The 26,474-nt window shown below is 40.7% G+C and overlaps 1 protein-coding gene across 2 annotated transcripts in view; it reads right to left on the bottom strand.

Annotated features, from left to right (window-relative positions):
- The window catches only part of Lca5 (lebercilin LCA5), a 49,333-nt gene that overhangs the window by 18,259 nt on the left and 4,600 nt on the right, over nt 1–26,474 (bottom strand). For both annotated transcript variants that reach the window (XM_028756231.1, XM_028756230.1), the window contains exons 2-3: nt 16,870–17,234; nt 13,507–14,036 (exon numbers count right to left, since the gene is read on the bottom strand). In XM_028756231.1, coding sequence (XP_028612064.1) covers nt 13,507–14,036; nt 16,870–17,068 — 729 coding nt within the window. In that variant the 5' untranslated portion in view covers nt 17,069–17,234. The remainder of the gene's footprint in view (nt 1–13,506; nt 14,037–16,869; nt 17,235–26,474) is intronic.

The following is a 26,474-nucleotide window of genomic DNA, read 5'->3' as shown; positions in this document are numbered from 1 at the left end:
TGCTGCTGCTGCTGCTGCTGCTGCTGCTGCTGCTGCTGCTGCTGCTGCTGCTGTTCTTTTAACTAATGTCCTAGCTGTCCTATTTACTCTCTCTATGTCAGCTTGTTAATATTTTGTGCATGTTATTATATGTAATCTGAGCAACAAATTAGAGTTAACAATACCTCTTAGCCCCGTGGTTATTACCATCTCTAAATAACTCCTTTTGTTGGCACTTTAAGCAGTAATATAACCTTAGAAACTAAAAATATGTTCTTTATTAGAGCCTGAACTATTCAGCCAGAGCTTCCACAATAGATACTCACAAAGTTAGTTTTTTTATAAATGAAAAGTTAACAGTTAACCTTTATCAAGTTTTATGATCCTGTTTGGAGCCAAATTTTGAGCCACGGAAATATAGTCCATTTGATCTCATCATCTTCAAACTAGCCATCCTCCACATTTCTGAACCTCTCACAAACGCCTCAAGAGTTCATCCAGTTACTCATTCTCCCCAGAAACATTAATTCCATTCCAGAAAACATATCCAATGTTGAGAGCACAAAACCAAATTAGGCTGGTCCCTGACCTTTAGAAATGCAGTCAATTGAAAGCTGAAGGGGACAAGGCCTAACATGACATACAAAGCGATACCTAGAAACGTCTCCATGTTCACAGCAGCACTGTCTGCATTAAACATGGCTATGGCCACAGGTCTGCCTGTAAAGTCTTCTAATAGTATTTTTCAATTAGCTCATGTCTCTTCAATGAAACAGCATGATGAGACGGGGAATGCCTCAGTCTGTGCAGAGCCTGCTGCAGAAGCCTGAGGGCCTGGCCTTGCCTCCTCAGCATACAAAGCACACTTGTCAGTGAAGAAGCAGTGTATCAAGCAGCTGCCAGGGTACACACTCATCTGCAGTCAGAAGGTATGGCACTGATACACTGCTAGGGCCCTGCAAGGAAAGACGACTTCCTAGTGGGGACTGATGGGATGCTTAAGCATTCCACAGACTGAGAAAGTCACACTTCACTGCAAACTTCTTCAGTGTTAAAGCCCCTCTCGTTAAAGAAGGTAAAGCCTCTGTTACTTCTTGAGCTCAAAAATTCTATGTAAATGTTAACACAAAACTAAGATAATTGCTCTAGGAAATTAGAAGTTTTCATGGATCTTCCAAAATAACTGCTGAAGTCATTAAATATATATGTATAATAATGTTATATATATATACACATATATGTTTATATTATAAATATATACATGTATATACTTATATATATTTATATGTGCATATATACATGTCTATTTATATATTTATAAATATGTGTATATATGTATACATATATATGTGTGTATATGTATATATACACACATATATATGTATATATGTATATATGTATATATGTATGTCCTGGCCGTTTTTTAGAATTGAGTAAAAATTAGCAGTGACCCCAGTTTTCTTTTTCAAGCACTTCCTGTTTTCACCATTAACAGTTTTTCATCTCTGTAACATTTAATAATTGTTATGTAAAGGAATGTTATATGAAGGGATAGCTATAAAAGGATGGCTCAGCAGTTAAACACATCTGCTGTTCTCTCAAGGGCCTAGAGTTCAATTCCCAGAACTCACATTGGATAGCTCACAGCTACCTGTGACTCTAGCTCTGTGGGATCCCATGCCCTCCTCTGGATTCTTCAGGCACCTGCATTTATATATCTACATACCACCACTCATATAGACACAAAATTAAAAGTAAAATCTTTTGAAAACAACAACAATTTTAGTCAGAGGAAATGAAAGGTTTCCTAACCTAAAAGTATTTGAGGCACATGAAAGGCTTACACATTATAACCTCAGGGCCAGTAAGATGGCTTAGAAGATACAGGTACTTGTTACCAAGCTGATGACCCGAATTCAATTTCTAGAGTTCACAGGGAAAAGGAGAGAATTGAAACCCACAAGTCATCCTCTGACTTCCACTAGCATGCCATGGTATGCAAGCCACTACATAGAGAGACAGAGATACATATGCATGCATGCATGCATGCTTGCACATGCACACAAACTCAATAAATAGATGACAGATAGATGGATAGGTAGATAGATGACAGATAGATGGATAAGTAGACAGATGATAGATGATAGATAGATGGATGGATGGATGGATGGATAGATGGATGGATGGATGGATGGATGATTGATAGATGTGATAATAAGAATGAAGTATGACTTAGACCCATCAGACCCCAGAGCTTATCGGCACCTTAGGAGCCCTATCTTTTGATTCCACAGATGCATCAGCTGAAGCCTGGGGATTGAGACAAAAGTCACAAAACAAGAGGGCAACAACAGAGGTAACCTGTTGACTAGACATCCATTATTGCTTTAATTCACTTCCTCTGTTAAAAATAGCAAAGAAGGAGGTGGGGCAATGGCACAGCTTCTAGATTTAGGGTACAGACAAGCAGAAAACTGGCCACTGGAGGGAGGTGCAGCCAGTAAAGAAATGGACCTACCTGGCCAGAGAGAAAAGAGAAGCGATGCTCAACTAGTCCTTGCTTCTAAAGACCATTAATTGAGAAGCAGTACTGTTTAAAAAGAGGCACCAATCTACTCAAGGGAACCCCTGGAGTAAAGCGAAACTGAGAAACACTCTATTATAGGAAAATCTACCAGATGAAAGTCTATCCAGGCTGTCTTTCCCAGTGATAAATACTGAGCACCAAATAGCAAACTGCTTACTAAACTTCACCAGCGGCTTAAAGGTAGAGAGGCCATCTCAATAGTTTCATCATGCTTTCGTGACAAAGTAACTTACTCTGTGTTAATCTGATGTTAAGAGAAGAGTTGAATTTTCATACTAAATGCACACCTTACAGCTCACTGTAGTTCTTTTTAAAAAGAAAAACTATGTACATGTGATTACAGTTTCATGAAGGCTGGAAGACAATTTTCTGTTTGATGACTGTAGACTCCTATTACAGTTATAATCCCTGATTTAATTTCAGAACAGATTGTTAGTGACTGCTAAAATTAATCTGCTACTACAGCCTTGGTCAGGAAGGCACCTAAAGTCTGGAGAATACCAGCATAAGTTTTAGAATAATATTAAAGAACATCTACTTGTTTAAAGTGCTATTTAAATATGCCTCTGTTTTCTAATTACTGCAAACATCTGTGTGAGGCTGGACTGTCTGCATACTTATCCATCATAATAATATATTGCAACATACTAAATGCAGAAGCAGATCTGAGGACCCAGCTGTCCTCTACTGAGTCAGACATTAAAGAAATTTACAAATATGTAATACAAACCAATTTCATCCTGAATTATTTCAGGTTCAGAAAAAGTTATTATTAAAAAATGTTTTTTAAAAAAACATTTATTTAGCCAGGTGATGGTGGTGCATGCCTGTAATCTCAGCAATCAGGAGGCAGAATCAGAGGCAAGCAGATCTCTGAGTTTGAGGCCACCGTGGTCTACAGAACGAGGTCCAGGACAGTCAGGGCTACACAGAGAAACCTGTCTCAGAAAACACCAGCAAAAAGGTTAATTTTTAATTTTTATTTTATGTGTCTGAGTGCTTGCCTGTAGGTAGGTAAGTGGGTCTCCTGTACATCTGGTGCCTGTGGAGGCCAGAACAGGACACTGGAACTAGGGTTCCAGGTGGTTGTGGGCTGTCTTGTGGGTGCTGGGAACTGAAACTGAGTCCTCTGCACGAGAGGCCATGCTCATAACCACTCAGCTAGTACTTATACTGAAAACATGTGATAACGTAATGGAAGCACTGATCATTGCTTACGTAAGTTAAGAAGCACTTTAACTGTTACGTTGTAACTCCTAATGTAGCAAACATCAGTAGACGAACCCATAAACAAAAGCTTGGTTGGAGATGCATTGCTGATAACATTTAAAAGCTTGAGAACCACTGCATCCTAAAACTAAAGCATGTTTCTCTGCTGTCAATTCAGGTTTTAAGTATTAAGATTTGTATTAATATATTAAACAACATAAAATAGGATGCTATTTTAAGAAGACTATTAAATAAATTGCTAAGGCCTGCTGTTACACAATACAGTGACTAAAGAAAACCACAAAGAGCTGTGATGTAGAGGGATGACAACAGCCAACAGGGTGCAAAGGGATGACTACAGCCATCAAAGTGCAGAGGGATGACTACAGCCAACACAGTGCAGAGGGATGACTACAGCCAACACAGTGCAGAGGGATGACTACAGCCATCAAAGTGCAGAGGGATGACTACAGCCAACACAGTGCAGAGGGATGACTACGGCCAACACAGTGCAGAGGGATGACTACAGCAAACACAGTGCAGAGGGATGACTACAGCAAACACAGTGCTGTGATGCAGAAGGGTGTTCACAGACAACAGTGTTGTTACTCTGAAAGCTAACTATACACAACAATGTGCTATGTATTGGAAAAGCTGTTAGAAAGAATTTTGAAAGTTTCCATGTGTCCTGGATGGTTTCGTGTGTCAACTTGACACAAGCTTGAGTTATCACAGAGAAAAGAGTCTCAGTTGAGGAAATGCCTCCATTAGATCCAGCTGTAAGACTGGATTTCTCAATTAGTGATCAAGGGTGGAGGGCCCAATGCATTGAGGGTGTTGCCATCCCTGGGCTGATAGTCCTGGGTTTTATAAGAAAGCAAGCTGAGCAAGACAAAGGAAGCAAGCCAGTAAGTAACATCCATCCATAGCCTCTTCGTCAGCTCCTGCCTCCAGGTTCCTGCCCTGTGTGAGTTCCTGTCCTGATTTCCTTTGGTTTTGAACAGAAATGTGGAAGTGTAAGCTGAATAAATCCTTTCCTCCCCAACTTGCTTCTTGGTCATGATGTTTTGTGCAGGAAGAGAAACTCTGACTGAGACACTATGCCAAATATAAATAAATATCTCAAAACATGGCATCCCAATGATGCATTCAATTTTTATGTGTATCATGTATTACACTTTTAATTTAAAGGGCATTAATTAGGACAAATTCATGTATAAATTTGAAGTAAAACCCAAAATAAAAGCATATAAAACCTAAAATAAAGGTAAATAGTAATTTTAAATAAGGGCTAAACATGTGGTCTGATTTAGGTACCAGCTCTTTGTACAGTGTTTAGCACCATTAACTCCATTAAGGGGTTCACTCTAGTATGCCCTGGGCCTGGAGCAAGTGCTACTATAGGCGAGCTGATTCCTAAAGGAGGAAGACAACTGTCAGAGGAGTTGACTCCATCAAAATCCTTCACTAAAGTTTTTTTCAAGACAAAGTTTCTCTGTGTAGCCATGGCTGTCCTGAAACTCACTCTGTAGACCAGATCAGACCCAGAAATCTGCCTGCTTCTGCCTCCCATGGGCTTGGATTGAAGGCGTGTGCCACCACTGCCAAGGCTGAAATGTTTCACTATTTATCTCTTGAAACACATATCCACTTCTAAACTACTGATCTTATTCCTAAACTACTGAGCTTCCAGGCATCTTGTTACTCATATCAAATAACAAACGTGCAGCCAAGTTATAGGCTGATGTTCATGGGGAAAGGCTGTTGACATCAGCTAGTTAGACTCAATACTGTAAAAACACCTCTCTCCACTTCTCACAGAAGAGCATGAGAGGAGAGGAGTGAAAACCACAGCCTGACGTCCTTAAAACATAAAGCTGCCTTTCCCAAGTTCCAGCCCAAGAACAGAATCCTAACATTTAAAAAATCCACATTGAAATAAAAGAAAACTAAAATCCTCATCCAAAATAAAAATAATGGCCTACAGTTCACAAAGAACCACCAAAGACCTGGAAAGTCAAAGCAGTCCTGAGAAAAAGAACGATACCAAGGATCAAGCTACGTTACAGAGCTATAGTAATAAAAACAGCATGATACTGGCACCAAAATAGACATCAATGGAGATCAATGGAACAAGAGAGAAGACCCAAATATGAGTACCTGAAACTACAGCCATTTCTTCTTTGATACCAAAAAATACTCATTGGAGAAGAGACACTTCCTCCAGCAAACAGTGCTGAGAAGACTGGAATGTCACCCTGCACAAGGTTCACTCCAAGTGGAGGAAAGGTGTATACCTAAAGTGGTGAAACCAGGGGAAGGAAACGTAGATGGTGTCCTACAGCAGTGGTCTAAGCCACGGCTTTCTGAATAGGGTTCCATTTGCCCAGGAATAAGGCCAACTACTGACAAGTGTGACCTCATAAACTAAAAAGCTTCTGTGAAGGAAACAATCTACCTACTGAAGAGGGAACCGTATATCTATACCTATACCTATACCTATACCTATACCTATACCTATACCTATACCTATATCTATATATCTGATAGAGGAGTAATATTCAGAATATTTAAAGAAACAAAAGAGAATCAAGAGAACAAAAGCCCCAATTTTAAAATAGACTATGGATCTGAAGAGAGGGGTCTCAAAAAAAGAAAGAAAAATCTTTTAATTATTCCCACCAATAAGAAAAATGCAAATTCAAACAACTTTGAGATTTCCACTTTCCCCAGTCAGAATGGCTAAGATCAACCAAACAAATTACAACCAAGCCTGTAAAAAATGTGGGGAACGGGAACCCCATTTGTTTCATTGGTGGTGGTTTTGCAAACTGGTCCAATCATTCTGGAAATCAGTGTGGAAAATCCTCAAAAACCTAACACAACACCCACTGCGCGGTCCAGCTGTGCCACTCCTCAGCATATGCCCAAAGGGCCCGGCCTCTTACTCCACAGGTGATTGCTCATCTATGTTCACTGCTGCTCTATTCTTCTCAATAGCTAGGAAACGTAAACCACCTAAATGTCCTCTAGCTGACGAATGAATAGTGTAAGTCTGGTACATATACACTATGGAATATTATTCAGCTGTAAAGAAAAATCATGAAATTTACAAGTAAGCAGATGAAACTAGAAGATATTATTACACTGCATTAGAGGTACCCTGGACCCAGAAAGACAAGTGCCCCAGGTGTGATGGGTTGGCCTGATGATGCTTGTATTCTAATGCTAATTTTGGCTCCCAAGACTGGTTGCCACAGAGACTAGATAGGCAGCCCTGCCCTCAGTTAAATAAAAATGCCAAAAGCCAATAGCTGGGCAGAAGAGACATAGGTGGGGTTGAGGTTTCTAGGGCTTGGAAGGAGGAGAAGAAGAACGCTCAGGAGAGGAAAAAGGAGAAATGGCCATGGGTTAAGAGAGAGGAGAGCGTGGCCCAAAGGGCTGCCCAATTGGAGCTAAGAGCATCCTAGATTAAACATAGTAAGTAATAACTCGGGGTTATCAGTAGTAAAATAATTTCTAACAGCATAGAGGGTAGGCAGCTACCCAGCTCTTGCGCTGCTTAAGGCTTATTAAAAATATAAAGGCTGTATGTATTTTTTTTATCCAGGAACTCAATAACCAAAAGTGGGGTAGAAGCCCCAGTCCAGGATTTAAAATATTTAATACTACACCCATCTTCTCGCTTATTTATGGATCCTGGTTCTGAATCCTTAGATGTGAGTCTACAAACTGGGGTCACTGCAGAAACGAGGAATAGAGTAAAGGACTACGGACCAGAATGGGGAGGAGCTTTAAAGGGGAGGGTAGTGAGACAGGGGTGCTATGAAGTGGGAAAGGAAAGACTAGTAACAGGGACTTTCAGGAGGAGGGGAGGGCAATATTGAAGAGTGGGAGGAAGGATTAAGGACACAACAATTGAAAAAAATCTATATTTACTTAACACATATATGTATATATAAAATTTAAATGAAATTATGCCACTTGGGTGAAAATGTTCTCCCCAGAGAGCCACAGACTAACAATAACCCCAGTGTAAGAGAAGGAAAACCTCCCTTCCAGTCATTTGTCAGGGGAGTCCAACGGAGTCCCCAAAACAATACAGCTATGCTGTTGCCCCTGACTGTCTCCCAGAACTTGAAGGTCAGACCCTATTGCTGAAGCCACCACATACTTCAGTCACAGGACGTGGGGAAATCAAGCTGGAAGTGAACTGAAAGTTTCCTCCCTGGAAACACTTAACTCTCATAGTTTCTCAAGGTGTTACGCAAGTTGCCAAGAAAAGCAATTGAAACTCCTACCCAGCTGTAAAGGCTACAACCCACAGTAATGACCAGCATGGCAAACAAACCAAGAGTCACTGTTAGCAGGGACACATCTTGGGGTTAAACAACAGTCACCTACTTGGACTAAACCTAGCCAGCTCCCTGTGACTGATGAGCTTGTGAACGCTAGAGGAGAACCTATCATCGCGTTCCTAAACCAGGAAGATTTCTAACTGAACACCTATCCTGAGACCCACAGTGAGGTGCAGCTCTAACCCTTCCTCAAAGAACCTTCATTTCTAGCAGATGGAGACAGAAACCCACACCTGATCAACATACAGACAGCAACAGCAGGTGCCAAGCCTTGTCAATAGATACAGCTACAATAAAACCGCTGTACTTTAGACTCAGAGAACACTGTGAAAGAGGAGGCAGAAAGATTTTAAGAGCCAGAAGACCACACCATCTGCTGCAAGATTCTCGTTTCTATATGACAGGGAAGCTGCACCCATAAATATTAAACAATATGGTCTCCTAAACAAGACCCAAACAGTGATGTCATCAGCTGACATATCAACACAGATGGGGGAAATTTCATAAGGCCCCATCTACTGATGAAGACTACAGGCCATTAATGCATCTCAGAGTGGAAGAATCAGCCTCCTCCAGGAATGAGCCCCCTAACAGGTTATCTAATCCCAAGTCATCCCTAAACACGTGTACACATGAACAACATCAAACGGACTCATCAGGTTGTTTTACATACAACAACAATTAAAGAACTTATGCAGTTGAGACGGAGTGAACGGGAACAAGCAGGAAGAGTTGGAGGAAGAGAATACTGGGCATAAAAGATTAAGGTACTCATGCATGAAAGTCTCAGAAAATAAAATGAATATAAAAACTCAAAAATGTCAAAAATATGATATGCAATATGGAAACAAGGTTAGTTACTATAATATACTCAAGATTTTAATTATTTTGAGCACATGATAACTATTCATGTCACAGAGAAGAAATACACGCAGCCTCTTCAGATGACGAGTATTTTGTTTTATTATTATAACCATTTTTAGTGTATGTCTGTATCTTGTAATAACATCATGTTCTGTATGTTAAATACACACAATAAAATGCATTTAAAAGTAAAATATAAGCTAGTAAAGTAATGCAAGCTGAAGAATATAAAATTTTTGTGGCCCATACACAAATGGCATAGTTTAAGAACATCAGAAACAAACAAACAAAGAGTCCTCAGCACCACACAGAAAGTCGGCCTTAGGGGGAAGCGCCTGGTGCTGGAGCGGTGCAGAACTATTCTGCAGCTGTCAGATCCAGCCAGGCGCCACCGAGGCTTAGTGTGTGAAACATGCAACCTCACAATGAAGGGCCTCACCGGCCCACTGCCTCTCTTAACCAATTACTGACCTAGAGGGAAAGATGAATTTAGAGTAGAAGAGGCAAAATTTAAGAAGCTGAACGAGGCCACATTTGCTAGCCAAATTATAAACTCAATAGCAACAATTTTAAGTTCTGGGTTGATTAGTAAAATTATGAAGGAAATAGTTACATATAATAAGTCAGACACCAAAGGTGTTGTGAAGGATAGAAGAATAAGCTAAGAGGTAAAGAAGAAGTCTCTTGGGGATGGGGCTTTAGAAGTGACACCACTCAGGAGAGGGAGTAAGGCGTGGCGGCAGATAGGACATTTGCCAACTCGGCACAGGAAGGTCCCTAACTGCATGTTAAACACTGACCCCAACACAACTTTAATTACACTGAAGCTGTTTGGGTCAGACCTCAGACTTGGAGACACAAGCTTATAAGTCCACTATCTAAAACTTGCGTCATTTCTAAAACTACATTGCTTCTTTGTGTGCATAAAACATTCAACTGAAAAAACTCTATTTTATACTAGAAATAAGCTTTAAATTAAAAAAATAACTTTAGAAATGATCTGAGAAAATATTGAGACTATTTAGAAATCAAAAATGAGTCAAATACGCTGGGCAGTGGTGGCGCACGCCTTTAATCCCAGCACTTGGGAGGCAGAGGCAGGCGGATCTCTGAGTTCAAGAGTTCGAGGCTAGCCTGGTCTACAGAGTGAGTTCCAGGACAGCCAGGGCTACACAGAGAAACCCTGTCTCTAAAAAACAAAAACAAACAAACAAACAAAAAGAAAACAAAACAAAAATGAGTCAAATACATAGAGACACCTTGGAAAATTCAGCAGCTAAGGTGGCAGTCACTACAAAGCGATCTATGCATAAAGCAGTTCCTATCAAAGCCCCAGGATAACTGCAGACAAGCTCACTTTACAAAACACACAGAGAAGCTGAGAGATGGCTCAGCAGTTAGGAGTGCTTGCTACTCTTCTGGAAGACCCAAGTTGAGTTCTTAGCATACAAATCTAGTAGCTCAAAACTACCCATAACTCAGCTACTGGGGATCTGATGCACACACACACACACACAAACACACACTCATAAAAATAAAACCTTTTATGACAGGCAGAAGATATGAAGTAGATTTAAAAAATTTCAGAAGCCTGTAAGAAGTCACTCTCTGTGTTAAGGTTCAAGGGTGTGTTGTAACAGGAGACAGATATTTACATCAGCAGCACAGTTTAGAAAGCCAGAAAGAAGTCCCTAAAATTACATCCAACTGGTGTTTTTAAAAGATGCCCAAGTGAAGGAGGAAGGGCTGCCTTTTCTAATGGCACTAGAGCAACAGAGACCTGATTCTTGGGCCTAACCACAACTCTTTGCACAAAAAAATCAACTCAAAATAAACCACTACCTTACATGCAAAACATAAAATACAGTGCTTAAAAAAATATTGAGCTGTACATCTTAAACATACATATATATATACATATATATTTGATTTTTGAGAGTACTTTATTTTTCTTGATACAGACCTTTTAAAAACTGTATGGTTTGCAAATATTTTCTCATATTCTGTAACTTTTTTTACCTTATTCTTAACTTTTCTTTCATATATATGTATATATATATATATATATGTGTGTGTGTGTGTGTGTGTGTGTGTGTGTGACTTATTCCTTAATAAAGATTAGAAAAGAACTACTTTTGGTCACAACACAGGAGAAAACGCAAGGACAACAGAGGTGAATCGGTCTTAGACTTGACAACAAAGCACAACAGATCAAAGGAAAATCTGCTAAAGTGGACCACAATGAAATTAAAACCTTTCCTTCTTGAAATATCTTTCCATCTGTGAAGATGGTAAGAAAAGTTACAGAGTGTGAGAAAAGATTTGCAAACCATACAGTTTTTTAAAGGTTTGTATCAAGAAAAATAAAGTACTCTCAAAAATCAACATAAAAATTACACAAAAATGATACACTTAGCAAATGAGAAGGAAAAAAATCTACTAAGAATAAAAAAAAAAAAGATACTGAATAAAAACCATGAACGGATGTTCAACTCCAACATCTTAGGAAAATGCACAGTAAGGTACTGCAGGCCTGTGAGAACGGGTTAAGAACGGGGTTAATACCAGCTGCTGCTGAGAAGAACCTGAGCAGAAGGCACTGCTGACAGAACATGCCCTGGCACTGCTGTCCGGGAGAGGTGCTGGGAGTTTCTTCACAGACAAGCAGACTAATCCTACAATGCAGCACATGCATGTCTGGTACACATCCCATAGAAATGAAAGCCATGTTCACACAATCTGTACATGAATGGTCTTAGCAGCTTTACTGGCTAGTATGAAAACTAGAGGGGTGACATCCTTCAATTGGCTATGCCATGACATTCCGTCACCACAATGTCACTGTCAGGTACGACTCAGAAATCAAAAGCCACTGACTTACCCAACAACTGACATTAGAGTGTAAGTGATGTACACCAGCGTCAAGCCTGTACAATAAACACCTCCAGTTATGTAGCCGTCTTGAAATGACTGAACTATAGGGCTCCCTGTTAGTGAGCATCTCAGGTTAGAGGGGGATGGAAGGTTAGAGGGAGAAGGTATCACTGGTCTGTATCTTGACTAGAACCATGGTCACAAAAAAACAAACAAAAAATGCATGTAATTAAACTGCGCATCACGATACACATGGGTACAAAGAGGAATCTGCTGGATCATCTCACTGTATTAGAGCCAACTCCCAGACTCTAATATTGTATGATGGTTATAAAATATGGGGACACCAGGTAAAGGGAATAGAGACTCTGTCTATGTAGTTCTCCTATTAATGCATTCCATCTGTAATGATCTTGAAAATAGCAAGTAAAAACACAAAACAAACAACAATAAAGCCAGTACCCTTTTTTAAGAGACAAGAGTCTTACTACGTGGTCAAGGCTGGCTTTGAACTCAGGCCTTCCTCAGCTTTCCACATGCCCATGTTACAAGCACATTTTACCCTGAAGGCCAATTTGTGCCTCCCTCTCCCTGCACACAGACTGTTGTCATGCGGCTCTCTTATACAAAGGGCCCTCACACTCACTAACCCATTTCACACCTGGGGGCCACCACACGTCCTTCTCATTGCTTCCCTCCTCCACTGCCCCTCATATCTCTTAGCCCACGGGACCGTTCTTTCTCCAGGACAGTCCCCCTTTTGGCTTTAGCTTTTTGATCACAGTGTTCTATGACTTTCTCTCTGCCCCATTTATGATCTTTCTCCTCCCTCATGAACTTCTAGCTGAATGGAAAGGGATTTTGTGGTACAGAATATTTACTACACATCGCTGTTCTTTATGACACTCAAAAAGCCAAAGAGAATGTTTCCAGAAATGACTAAGATTCGAATTTATCCATCCACATATGGATTATTAATAATATGCACAATCTTTGACATCTAGCTTTTAAATATATAATCTTTCGAGTAAGTGAAGGTATGCGTACATGTGTGTGCACCTGTGAAGGCCAGAGATCAACCCTGGGTTTCCTTCCTAGCTTCTATCTACCTTGATCTTTCACTAATACCTGGAGCTCCAAGTAGATCAGGCTAGCTGCTCAGTATCCCCACAGATTTGCCTGTCTGCCCCTCCTCTCCCCAGCCCTGAAGAGCCCACCACCACCTACCACACCCAGCTACTTTTATGGAAGTGCTGGGTGTGGAACCCGGGTCCTCCTGTTTGAGGAGCGGGTATTTTACAGACTAAGCTCTCTCCCAAGCCCCTAAATACACGTTCTCAGTTGTTCTGAACTTCTTTTGTGTTTTTTGTTGTTTGTGACAGGGTATCTCTATACGCCACTGGCTGGCCTAGAATGTAGTCCAACCTGGTCTCAAACTCACCAAGATGCCCTGGCCTCTGATACCTGAGTGTTAGAATTAAAAAGCTCTCAGTCCTTTATCACTATCCCAGAAAATTAACATTAAAAACTACTTTCAGGTCCAAGCAAAGGCTGAGCTGCAGTGGGCTGCTCAATCGGAGCCCCATCCCCGTGAGAACTCACCACAGAACACAATGGGAAGGCGTACAATTTTACCTTAATCTTTCTCTCAGTGTCGTCTAGTTTTAACTCTGCCGAAACCAGTTTCTTGGCCAAATCGTCTCGCTCTGGTAGGTGTCTGGCCTCCGAGATCTTTTTCAGTTTCTGTAAGGAAAATTTCGTCCTAAATAGTTCACCTTCTGTGTCTTTCACTCTTTTCTCCGTCGCCCGTTCCTTCTCCTGAGATTTTCTTAAGCGCTCTTTGAGCGCAGTAATCTCATTGTTATGGCGGTGTATAAGTTGTGAGATTTCACTCTCTGCATCTTCAAACTTATTCAGTGCTTTCTCCTGACGATACTGAAGACTTTTCAAAGCCTTGTTTTCTTTGAGCAGCTGGGCTAACTTGACCTGTAGTTCAGACACTTCGTTCTGCAGCTCGTTGATTTTCAGAAGTCTTGCAGAAAGAACCCGCTTTGTTACAATATCTGGATCTTTCCGAAGTGGCTCTCTGTTGAGGCTCTGGGACCGAAATCCCACTCGGACCCCCTTTTTGCTGGGTACAGCCTTAGGACTCACTTTCCTAACAGCTAAAAGAGAAACAGTAATAATGTGAGTGAAGGCCATACCTATGGTACTATTTATTCATTCAGAGCAAATGATCCGTGTGTGTGTGTGTGTAAATTTTTGTTCTTAAAAAATTATTTTATAGGCTAAATGTAATGAGATACACACATCTTTAATCCCAGCAGCTGGGAGGCAGAGGCAGGTGGATCTCTATGAGTTCCAAGCCAGCTAGTACTAATGTAAACTTTAAATACCAGGGATTTTTTTTTAAGGTCTTGATACTATTTAAGGTCTGTCTTCTGTCTTCTGTCTTTTTTTTTTTTTGGCCTTGGTTTCCATTTAAAGAGAGTTGGGGGTGAGAGATGGCTCAGTGGCAATGTATTTGTCACAGAAGGACCCAAACTTGATCTCTACAACCCTTGTAAAAAAGCTGGCTATGGTAAAAAGTTAGGCATGGTGGAATGAGCTTGTAATCCCAGCACTATGGAGGTGAAGACAAGAAATCCCTGGGACTCACTGGCCAGTTAGTCTAGCCACTTGGGCAAGCGACAAACCAATGAAGAATTACTGTCTCAAAAAAACAAGGTAGGTAGGTAGGTCCTAAGAAATAATACATAACTTCCAAATACACACACACACACACATACACACACAAAGACATACACACATAAATAAAATGAATGTCATTTTAAAAGCACATAAAATTCTTAAAAGTAAACATAATACTATATATATATGTGTGTGTATATATACATATATATTATAACAATTCTCCAAGTTTTTAAAGTATTTTCATTAAAACTTTACTCAACATAAGTCTCAAGATATATACAGAACTACTCTTTAAAAGAGATATCTAAAAGCCTATCAAAAGGTTAAAATATAAAATGCAAAACCCAAATAATCAAACAAAACCAACTTCTAAGTCAAAAGCCTGCCTGCCCCAGGCCCAATCTCACTCTCTGTCTGATGCCTATAGATCAGAATGTAATGCTCTCAGTTAACTTTACCAGCACCATGGCTGCCCGAGTTCCACCATACTCCCTGCCATGATGATAACCCTCTGACACTATAAGCAAGCCACCATCGTTAAATGCTTTCTTTTACATAGGTTGCCTTGGTCATGGTCTCTTCACAGTAACAATGACAGAAGCTGGTACCAGGAGTGGGAGTGTGGTTTGACTGAGAATGGTCCCTGTAAGCTCACATTTGAATGTGCGGTCCCTAAGCAATGGAAGTGTTTGGGAAGGATTGGGAGGTGTGGCCTTTTGTTGGAGGAGGTTTATCACTAGGAATGGACTCTGAGGTTTCAAAAGCCCATGCCAGGTTCAGATTCAGACTCCCTTTCTCTCTCCCTGCCTGCTTGCCATACTCCATGCCGGGTTGATCATGGACTAACTCTCTAAAATCCTAAGCAACTCCCCAATTAAATGCTTTGTTTTATAAAAATTGTCATGGTCATGGTGTCTCTTCACAGAAACAGAACAAAAATTAAGACAAGAAATTTGATTCAATTGGATCCTGTTGCTTAGTCTAAGCAGACAAATGACCTCAGGGTTTAATTCAAAAGACAGCACAGGAGAAAGTGGGCAAACCAGAGGGGAGCTAATGACTGAATTTCCTGACTGCTGCTGGGATCACTTTTCACTGTTTCTTCTTAGCAATCTTCTCAAATAAGGTAAGGCCTACAAAGTTCTGACTCCTTAACTGGTGAGCTTCCAGGGAAATAAAAGAAAAATAAAAGTACTTCTTGCCAATAATACCCTAGATGCATAAATTATCCTTAGGAATGCCAGGCATTTTCTAAGGTTCAACTGGATAAGAGTTTTGTGGGTATATAGACTTGAGACCATGTTCCCAATTAAATTGTAAGAACCAGATTCAGAGAAAGGTTAAAAACAAAGATGATGCTTAGAAGAGAGAGTGAAGGACAAAAGGGAATGGCAAACAAGAGAAGTACTCAGATGTCAGATGGGTATCCTGAGGAGCTGGACTAGGGTTCCTGATCAGGTGCTCCCATGGGGATATACAATCTATGCAATTTTTGTGTTATTTTAAAATTTTATTTATTTATTATTTTATTATTATTTCCCACTCCCTACCTGGCATCAAGAAGTCTCAATAATCTACAGAGTTGTTATCATAAGTGTGCTGCATGTATCCGTGTGTCCTAGTTACTTCCCTTGCCATAGCTTATTGTCCTATGTTGGTCTTATCAAGTCTGTGCATTTTGTTTGCTCAGTACAATGGGATTTTCTGGACCCAGAGATTTATTAAAATGAAGACATTTATCTAGCATGAAGCAGCTAAGCATGCTCCAGAATAGTAACACTTTAATAACGAAAATTATATTTAATTATAATCTAGTCTCCTTTAAGTCAGTGAATGGCAAACAAATTGGACAATAATGCAGAGTAAACCCATCCCTAGGTTTAAGTTACACATTGTCGGTGAGCACTGTGCTACCTGCCTAAGGTCGCAGATCTGCGGAAGAAAATACCTCATAACCAATTAACATCATTGCTTTCAGTTATTTAAAAACAAAGATATGGAAAAGTACAACTGCTTTGTAGGTTCTGCCTTTAAGTGCCTCAGAGATCACAAGATAGTTCCTTAGGAAGAAGAAAAAATGACCTGTCTTATCGTGCTTTCTACTATATGAACTTGAACATAAAAATGGTAATATTTAAATACAAGCAACATATAATGTATGAAAATAAAGCTTATTTGAAATGCAAATCAGCCTATTCCATGTACACAACAAACACACTAAAGGAAAAGCTTCATTCATTCATGCTGGGCCTTGCAAAGCTGCACCTGAGTATCCAGGTGCCTGGATCCTCTCTAGACACTTACTTTGGTGATGCACTTGGTTGTCTGACAAGTGTCTTTTGGGATTCTTCTCCTTAGTACTGACACATGATGTCGTGTTGACAGGTGATGAAGGGCCAGAGGACTGTGGTGAGGACCCAAAATCAGACGAGTAATGAGAGTAAAGGTGCTTGCCTCCTTTCCTTTCTTGATCATTATCTGGACTTCGGGCTCTTTCCCCCATTGTTTGGAAAAAAGACCTTTCTAGTCACATAATTTTACAGATTCATGAAAATGCTGAAGAATGTCTTTGTAGCTGTGGTGTCCTGGTAATAATATTTATGTGCAGTTTGTTTTCTTCACAATCTGTCTGTCATCCACACCAGTAAATACAAGATACACTTCGTTCGCTACAGTGAGGAAAGAGAAAGCAGACTCATCAAAGGGTCATGAAATAAGTTCTCTAATCAAACTAGAGTAACTAAAGCAGAATGCAGTGGTAAGAAAGATGCTATTGCTTACATTTTTATATATTAACTTACATATTTGAAATAAGACAGGTTTGTCATGACTTAGCAGATATCATTCCTCCTGAATAAATGTCAACTAATTTTGATTGCCCTTGAATCCTGAGAATTACAAACAAGATCCTGAACATTTATAAGTAAGTCAATATGATCATATTGCCAGTATCTTTTCTATGTGGGGAAGTAATTAAAAAAAAAAACCTGCAAGTAAGAAAAATACTTGCCAGGCAGTGGTGGCACACGCCTTTAATCCCAGCACTTGAGAGGCAGAGGAAGGCGAATTTCTGAGTTGGAGGCCAGCCTGATCTACAGAGTGAGTTCTAGGACAGCCAAGGCTACACAGAGAAACCCTGTCACGAAAAACAAAAAAGAAACAAAACTACTTAAGACTGACTATAAAAATGTAAAGCAAAATATGATGGTTAAAACATACTTGGTGAACAAAATCATCCTTAGCACATAAGTGTGCCATAGCACCCCATAAACAAAATGAGGTAAAAACTAAATGAGGCCAGGCGATGGTGGCGCATGACTTCAATCCCAACACTTGGGAGGCAGAAGTAGGTGGATCTTTGAGTTCAAGGCCAGCCTGGTCTACAGAGTGAGTGCCAGGACAGCCAGGATTACTCAGTGAAACCCTGCCTCAAAAAGCAACCCCCCCCCCCCAAAAAAAAAAGGTAAATGAGAAAAATGAAATGTCATAATGAGATTGATTCCGCTCTCTCTCCCTATTTGGAAGACGGAGCCTTATTGATGAAGTTACTATTAATAGTAGAGTACTTCCTATACATGAGAAGACATATGTACAGGGCAGCGCCACCACTCACAGCTCCACGAGTGCCAGCAGGAAGGAGCTGGACTCTAACTTACTGAAATAACAAGGATGATCCTGACTCTGTATTCACTCTACAGTCTGGGAAAATCTCCAAGATCTACTAAGAAAGGGACAGACTGGGTCATGTCTCAGAGGCACACCACGGGCCCAGCATGAGCAGCATGTGAGAAGCCGTGGGGTGCAGAAGGGAGCACTGACAGAGGATAACACAAAGCTCAGGAAGTGTGCAGGGCACATTTGTGAAAGGTTTGTCCCTGGAAGGGCTATGCTCAGGTTGATGATGTCTTTAAGAGACCAGATTTATAGGAAGTAATTAGGTCATGAGTGTATTACCCTTGGAAGGAATTAGCCCTGGAATCTCCCACACTGAGTTCTTGAGATGGCATGTTGTTTATACAAAGCCAGGCCTAGACCAATAATTCCAGCTACAAGAAGCCTACACCGAGCACAATGCCACATAACTGTAATTCCAGCTAGAAGAAAGGATGGGGCAAGAAGATCGTGTGTTCCAGAGCAGCCTGGGCAACTGAGCAAGGCTCATTCTCAAAGCAAAGTAAAGGGGGAGGGATACAGCTCAGTAGTCAAGAGCTTGTCTAACATAGAAAACAGAGACCTTATATTCAGGTGGAGGCCCATGGATCAGGTCTGACCCCTGAATCGCTCTGACTCCTTGTCTCACCATGAAATCTCCACCACGGAGGGCTTCCATCATCTGCCATGAGGTCTTCACAGGAGACCACAGAACTGCAGCTGCCCAATCTTGGGTTTCCAATCTCAAAACTGTGAGCTAAATAGATAAACCTTTCTTCTTTGTAAGTACTTGGGTTCAGGTATTTTGTGATGTGGCAGGAAAAAAATAACCTTTTATTTTTAAAAAGTAAAAGGATAAACCAAATGTTTAAAGAACTGAGTTCTCTAGGGTAGGGCTGTGCTGTAGAACCCTCAAGCACGTAAGGAAAGTTCCACAGTCCGTGTTCTATGAGGTCGCTGACAACCTGTGGAACAGCACTGAAAATATCACCGGTGTGCCTGAAGAACAAATACTTACTTAGTTTTAACGCATTTGAATTTTAAAAACCACATGTGCTGGTGGTTTTCTTACTGAAAAAAAAAAATAGCTACTGGGGAGGAGAGAGAGCAGAATTCGGGATCAGGAGTAGACACTAACCTTTTTGTATGTATCTGTTTACAGACTTCACTTCAGAAACCATAATTTGGGGGAAAAGGGTTTTTGAAAGCAATTCCTATAATCCATAAGAAATTAAACAAATGAGGTAACTAACATAAAATTGATGGCAAAAACATATAATGACCAGTTCATATTACTTTACAATACAATTTGCAGGGTGGAAGGCAAAGACCAACACCAAAGGTTGTCCTCTGTGCACGCATGCACGCACACACACACACACACACACACACACCAGTAAATGCACACAGGCATACACACACATACACACAATACACTTAGTAAGTGTACAGTAAGTGTACTTAGTAAGTGTACAGTAAGTGTACTTAGTAAGTGTACAGTAAACATGTTTTAAATATGTAACAGACTGATACTTGCATAGGCAGGACAAAGTAAGTGGGCAGTTGTTTCCATACTTGGACATTGGAATTTTCAATATAGAGAGAAAATAAAAATCTATTTGAGCTCTAACATTTTTAAGCCCAAAATCTGAATCAGAAGCATCAATAAGAATTCATGGTGACTTTTATCTTTTAATATTTTCAAAGAAAAAGAACATTTTAGATCTATGTCCAATGAGAATTACTAGGAAGAAGAAACAAACTAGGCATTCCCACAGCATACCTAAGTATCACCTCCTTGTAAAATGTCTGATACCATGTCTGAAGGTGGGGGCATGCAAATATCTAATACCATGTCTGAAGGAGGAGGTGTGTAAGATGCACTGAAAAATCCAGAGGGTTAGTTATTCTAGAAAGCAAAGAAGTCATGAGAAGCTGCTGAAAGGATGTGCAGAGGGCTCACATGCCAACTTGAAGAAGCTCTTACTGGTGAGAAAGAGAACGCTTTAATCATTTATAAGGATTACATCAGCAAGGGATTAAAACATGAAATATACTTAATCTCACAAACTTATGAGATGCTAAATGAATCTCCAATTAATGACCTGTGCAAAGATGCTTAGAAGGGAAGATTGGGGTTCAGCAGGCATGTACCTTGCCTCTGCTGTCAGAGCTGTATCTCAAAATAAGAAGAGATAAAACGCTTCTTTATAGAATTATTTTTAGCAAACAGTAGAAAGGAAATACTAAAATGCATGATTAGAACTTTGTTGCTTTGCAACCATTCATGAAACAATGAAACAAAAATGATCATTATCAGTGGGGATACCATAGGAAAGAAACACACAGATATGTACCTCCTGCGGGGACACAACTCTCAAGAAATCTGTCGTCCTGCCCCGGCCTCCAAATCTAAGGCCAATTTACAGAAAGTGCAGGTGGTGATGGCCATGCAATAAAATCTTCATTTACAACCTGCAAGTGGACCATCCTGTGCTCAAGATGCTGCCTGTGTACTGACTCTTAAGAAACAACCACAGACTGTGCCCATGGGTGCCACGTCTACTGCAACTCAAACAACATCCACAAGAGAACAGAAGACTGAGCAAACTTAAACATTGGCTGGACAGTAGATGTTAAGGAATTACTGTGGCTTTGGGTGAGTGGCAAATGTGTAGATTTTATTTGTTGTGAATCTTCACCTTTTAAAGATATTTGTTCAACTACTTCCAAATAAAATTAAATGATGTTTAAGGTTTGCTTCAAAATAACCCAGAGAGAACAGAGAAGAAAGATCATCAAGAGTTAGCAACTGTCTGAACATGGTGATGAAGAACAACATCTTCATTATCATGATACTATGGTTTCTCTGAATGTATGGGAGAGTGAGAGAGGGGAAGAGAGAACCCTGGGGTCCAATGCAGGGCCTTGCACATGCGAAGTACATAATTCAGCACTGAGCTATATGTCTACTGAAAATTTAATACTTTGATCTTAGTCTGATGTATTAATGTCAGCCAACCTCGGGGTGTTGAAAATTCATCAAGGGATCGGAAATCAATAGTTCTAATGGAAAGTACTAATACATAGGAAAACAAAACACGACTCAAGTCTCGAGAGAAGACTCAGGAAAGGAGGCAGCCATGCAAGTACCATGACCTGAGTTTGGACCCCACCTGTATTTAAAATGCCAGTTGCAGAGGCACATAGCAGTTATCCCAGTGGTCTAGCTCTTTAATTGGCTAAGAATACAGTAAAGTTCATGCAATAGACAACTTTACTCAGAGCATCAGACAATGTATACGTTGAGGATTAAGAACAATCACATAAAGTATAAAATCACAAGGACAAAACACATGTGGCAAAACAAAACATTTTTCCATAGAGGCATATGAACAAATACTAGCCAGTTTTAATGAGTAATCTGAAGTAAACTCACTCCTATCTGCCACACCCAGGAGGAACACAAAAATGCATTCCAAGAACTATTCCATGTTTTGAAGAAATTGAGGTCAGAAGACTCTTGTCTCGTTCTCTTGGAGTTTTCTCACAAGTGCTCAGAATTCTCCTCAGCAATTCCATTGTTGAACCATTCCAGCATCCCAACACTGAAGTTGCAGAGACAGGAGGATCCCTGGGGTTTACTGAGAAGCCAGCACAGCCAAACTGGTAAGTCCTGGGTCCAGTGAGAGATACCGGCCTCACGCAAAAATGTAGGGAGTCATTGAGGCAACCTAGTGTCAACCTCTGGCCTTCATGTGTACACACACATATACACTAAAAATAAAACATCAGCCTGATTTGTCCCCTCTGCCATCTATACACTGAGACTATTAATAGCCACAACTACAGAACTCTTTTGAGTATTAAACAGGGTAATTCAGTAACTACCACACAAGTAAGTGCGGTCCATTTAAAGTTGGTTATTTGAGATAAAGGTGTATCTCCCCGACCTCTAGACCCATCTAGACCATTAAGGTGCTGTCCAGCTACTCTTCACAAAGGAGAAGAACACAGAACAGCATTCTTCCCTCCTCCCAAGGACTCACAGTTAAATCAGAAAAACTTCCTACACCCCATTATCCAATTCCTACTCCCCACAACAAGCATTTTAAAAGCTTATACTTTTTATGTTTAATCTCCCATCATCCATGGTCAACTGGATCGAAAACTATTAAATGGAAGGTTCCAGAAAGAAACAAAGCATAACTTGTAAACTGCACATGATTCTCAGCAGCATGATAACATCCCGTCACCCCACTCTGTTCATCTTGGGCTGTGAAGCATCTATCTGCCCAGGGTATCCACACTGTCTATGCTACCTGACCGCTACTCATGTCCTAGCCATCTTGTAGTTATCAGGTAGCTCTGAGGCAGAGGAGCAGAGATGCTGCAGAATGGACGTACAAGGAGGCCCATCAGAAACTGTCCATAGTTTATTTCTGGCATCTCCTATTTAATAATTTTGGACCCAGTTGACCATGGATGATGGGAGACTAAGCATAAAAGTATAAGCCTTTACGGTACTTGTTGTGGGGAGTAGGAGTAGGATAATGGGGTGTAGAAGTCTATGTGGTTTCTCTGTGAGTCCTTGGGAGGAGGGGAGTGTGCTGTTCTGTGTGTTCTTCCCCTTTGTGAAGAGCAGCCAGGTGGCCAGCCAGCACATTCATAGTCTAGATGGGTGAAGTCAGGGAGCCATGTAAACTTTTTAAGTGAAAAAGTTGAAAATTCTTAATAAAGGAAAAACAAAACAAAATAAAACAAACAAACCCCAAAGACTATTATACACTAAAACTTATAGTATAAGATATTCCAAGGAAACATTATATTTACATAATTTTAATAGTATTTATAATTGTTCTAGTTAATATTGTTAATCATAATGCCTAGCTCATACAGTATACTTTATCCTTGGAATATAAACTAGAAATAAAATGACAATATAGGGTTTTACACCATCCCCAATTTCAGGTGGGGGCTGAAGAACACATCCCTAAGGACAAAGTGAAGCTAGTGCACACTATTTCCTGAACTACCATTTACAGACTATAAAAATTTAACTCACTCTTCATTTTCGATGGCTATGACATTCAGCTACATGCTAATTTTAAAGCCTTTTATTTTAGAATATATAATTAGCCTTTTTTTTGGCTGAGAGGAAAAAGCATGCCTGTTATTATATTCCTAACAAATACTAGTTCTGACATTGTTCTTGAATTTCATACTCTAAATTATCTTAGTTCATTTCTAACCCTGACACACAGCTGTTAATAAGGAATTGTTTTTGTCAGAGTCCTGCCGCTACACTGTATCATGATCCTTGGGGGTCATCTTTATTAGTTTCCATAATCATTTACTGGTCTATATCCTTATATCCTATATCCTTTCTAGGCTTCTCAGAAAGGCCATATACCATTTGGGGGGAAGAAGCTCTACGTATGGAGCTCTATGCAAAGTTGGGGGGGTGCTATATGTACGTATAGGGAGGGGATGCCCTAAGTCCTTTTCTGTCCTTATACTTGACACTTTCAGAGGCTCTGAGTTCCAGGTCAGATCACTTTCTCCAGAACTCCTGGAGCACTGTTCCTCTGTCCTGGAGCACTGCTCCTCTGGCTTATAACTTTCAGGGAGTCATTTGTTATGCTCATTCTCTTACTAAAAGATGTCTATGAATTTGATGTCTATGAACAATAAAACCCGCTCCTATATAGAACTGGGATGCTAGCACAATTATCTAGTTTTTATTACTTACTATGCCCATCCCATCTGTGACTATCCCATATTTCACCTTCCTAGCCCTGGTAATCCTGGAGTTGCATTTCTGCCCCGTTTGAAAACTACCCTTTTACCTGGCTTCTTTCTCACACTCTCTTGGTGCTCAGGGTTGTACTCCTGCCACTGCGCCCCCTACTGGCAGATTCCTGTCATTGGAGATGCCCTGATGGAGGAGGAGATGCCCTACTCCATGTCCTGCTGCACCTATGGCCTAAGTTTCCAAGCCAGAGAGCCATCTGTAACCTGGAATGGAATCTCCACTTGCAACCATTTGCTTTCAAACCTACACTAGTCATGTTTTCACAAGACAGCTTTTGTCAAGATCACCAATAATAGTGATCGTCCTACATTCAATAAGAGTGATCCTCCTACATCCAATAATAGTGATCCCTAGTGCGACATCCCATCCCATTCCTACTCAGCCTCACAGCATTACTACCCACCCTCAGAAATCAATCTCTCTTCCAGCTTATACACTCCATGTCCCAGTCATGCCCATCGGCTTCTTTTATCTACACTCCGGATCCTTAGGCCATCTCTACAGCTGACTTTCAGACTCAAACATCTCCTCTTCCTATTGAACAAATCATTTCAAATTCACATGTTCAAAATTAAAATTCCTCCATCCCGTGACGCTTACTTATTTTCCTGACCTCATTAAGGGTCCTCTCTCTATTAAATGATTCCAGTTACAAACCAAAGCTCACCAGGGTCCTTCTCTCTTCACATCTTTAAGTCATCTCCAAAACCTGACTGTTTAGCCTCCAAATGCTGTGCTGTAGCTCTCCCCATATCTTACCATCTGCATTGTTACTGTCCGGGAATGAGTCACCATCTTTTCTCAGTTGGACTTCTGCACTGGCAGCTGAGAGCCAACTTTCATTCCCACAGTTAATTCTTCATGCGGCAGCCAGAAATAGCAAGCTGGAGCAGAGATTACACAGCGGGGCTCCCCTGCTCAATCCACTTCAAAGACTTCCTAACACCATCTGATTCCTTGTGGTCAAAGCTGCCCAAGATTTAGCACTCTGCTTCCTCCCCCAGCCTTGTCAGGTCATTGCTCTCATCTCTTTCCCTGGGACAAAGGCCTTCTGTGCTTCCCACCTGCCATACCTTGTACTGGCTTCACTCTCCACCTAGACCTTCCTGACTCCCTCCCTCATTATGGTCTCAGGACAAAGGTCACCTTCAGAATGAATTCTATTACCATGAATCCAGTCACACTACTCTGTTGTCTGTTTTACTGTCTATACAGAACTTACTAGCACTAGGAACACTCTTCTGTTGACTATGAGAAATCTTTGGGTTTATTTTAAAGAACTGAGAAACATAACAGGGCTTCAGAGAAAATTCAGCAAAATTCACCTGCATTTTTATCCACAGTTTGTATTTGACTAGTGTTTCTGGTTTGGAGATAGGGTCTCAGGTAGGCAAGACTGGCCAACAACTTACTATGCAACTGAAGATGTCCCTGGATCCCTACTGGTGCCTCCCATGTGATGGGACTACAGTGAGCCACCACAGCTGGCTTAGACATAATATAAATAAATATAATTATTTCCTCTTTTAAAAATGTGTAGCTTAAAGAACCATTGCAAGAAAATAACTCCAATGGCACTCTGCTACACTCAGAGCAGCATCTCGCTCAGCTGTCATCAGAGACGCTTCCTCCTGCCATAGATGGGAACAAGGACAGAGACCACAGCCAGACACTATACACAGAGTGAGAGACCTTGGAACATGCAGTCCTATATGGAATAGCTCCATCAGATCCCCAGGGAACCCTGTGGAAGAGGAGGCAGAAAGATTGTAAGAGCCAGAGGGGATGGAGGACACACGTGAAAGGAGGCCTTCTAAACACAACAGACCGCACATGTGAACTCACAGAGACTGAGGCACCACGTATAGGTCTACACAAGTCTGGGCCTGATGGGGTTCCCAGCACTGAGAGTGTAAGTGGGCATAAACTCTAAGCCCTACCCCAGAAGCTATGTCCATTTGATAACCACTTGTAAAGGAAAAGTTAGTTTTTTCCCACAGAGTTTCACTGGGGGCAGGGGGGAAATACAAACAACTCTCTAAGGGCTGGCCCCATGTCCTGCCCAGCAGTAGGTAACCAATACAAAATGGCGTCTTTGGGGAGGCCTTTGTCTCATAATCCTTTGTCGGGCTTTCGTATGTCTCTCTGTCTCCCTTACAGGGCTTCTGTGTATAGATCATGGTTTCCTCTGGTTTTGTGTTCTCATGGGATTTCTCTGTGTGGGATTGTGTGCATCTCTGTGTCTATATGTGCTTTTTGTGCCTTTTTTAAAAATTTTTTTTCTTCTGTTTGTTTTACTTTCTGGTTGGTTTGACTATTTTTAATCTTACTTTATTTGTTATTATTTTGTAGATGCCTGTTTTTCTCTAATTGTGTGTGTGTGTGTGTGTGTGTGTGAGAGAGAGAGAGAGAGAGAGAGAGAGAGAGAGAGAGAGAGAGAGAG

The sequence above is a fragment of the Grammomys surdaster genome, unplaced genomic scaffold (genome assembly GCF_004785775.1).
Source record: "Grammomys surdaster isolate TR1022 unplaced genomic scaffold, NIH_TR_1.0 126113, whole genome shotgun sequence".
Lineage (NCBI taxonomy): Eukaryota > Metazoa > Chordata > Mammalia > Rodentia > Muridae > Grammomys > Grammomys surdaster.
This window is presented reverse-complemented; position numbering and strand designations above follow the sequence as displayed.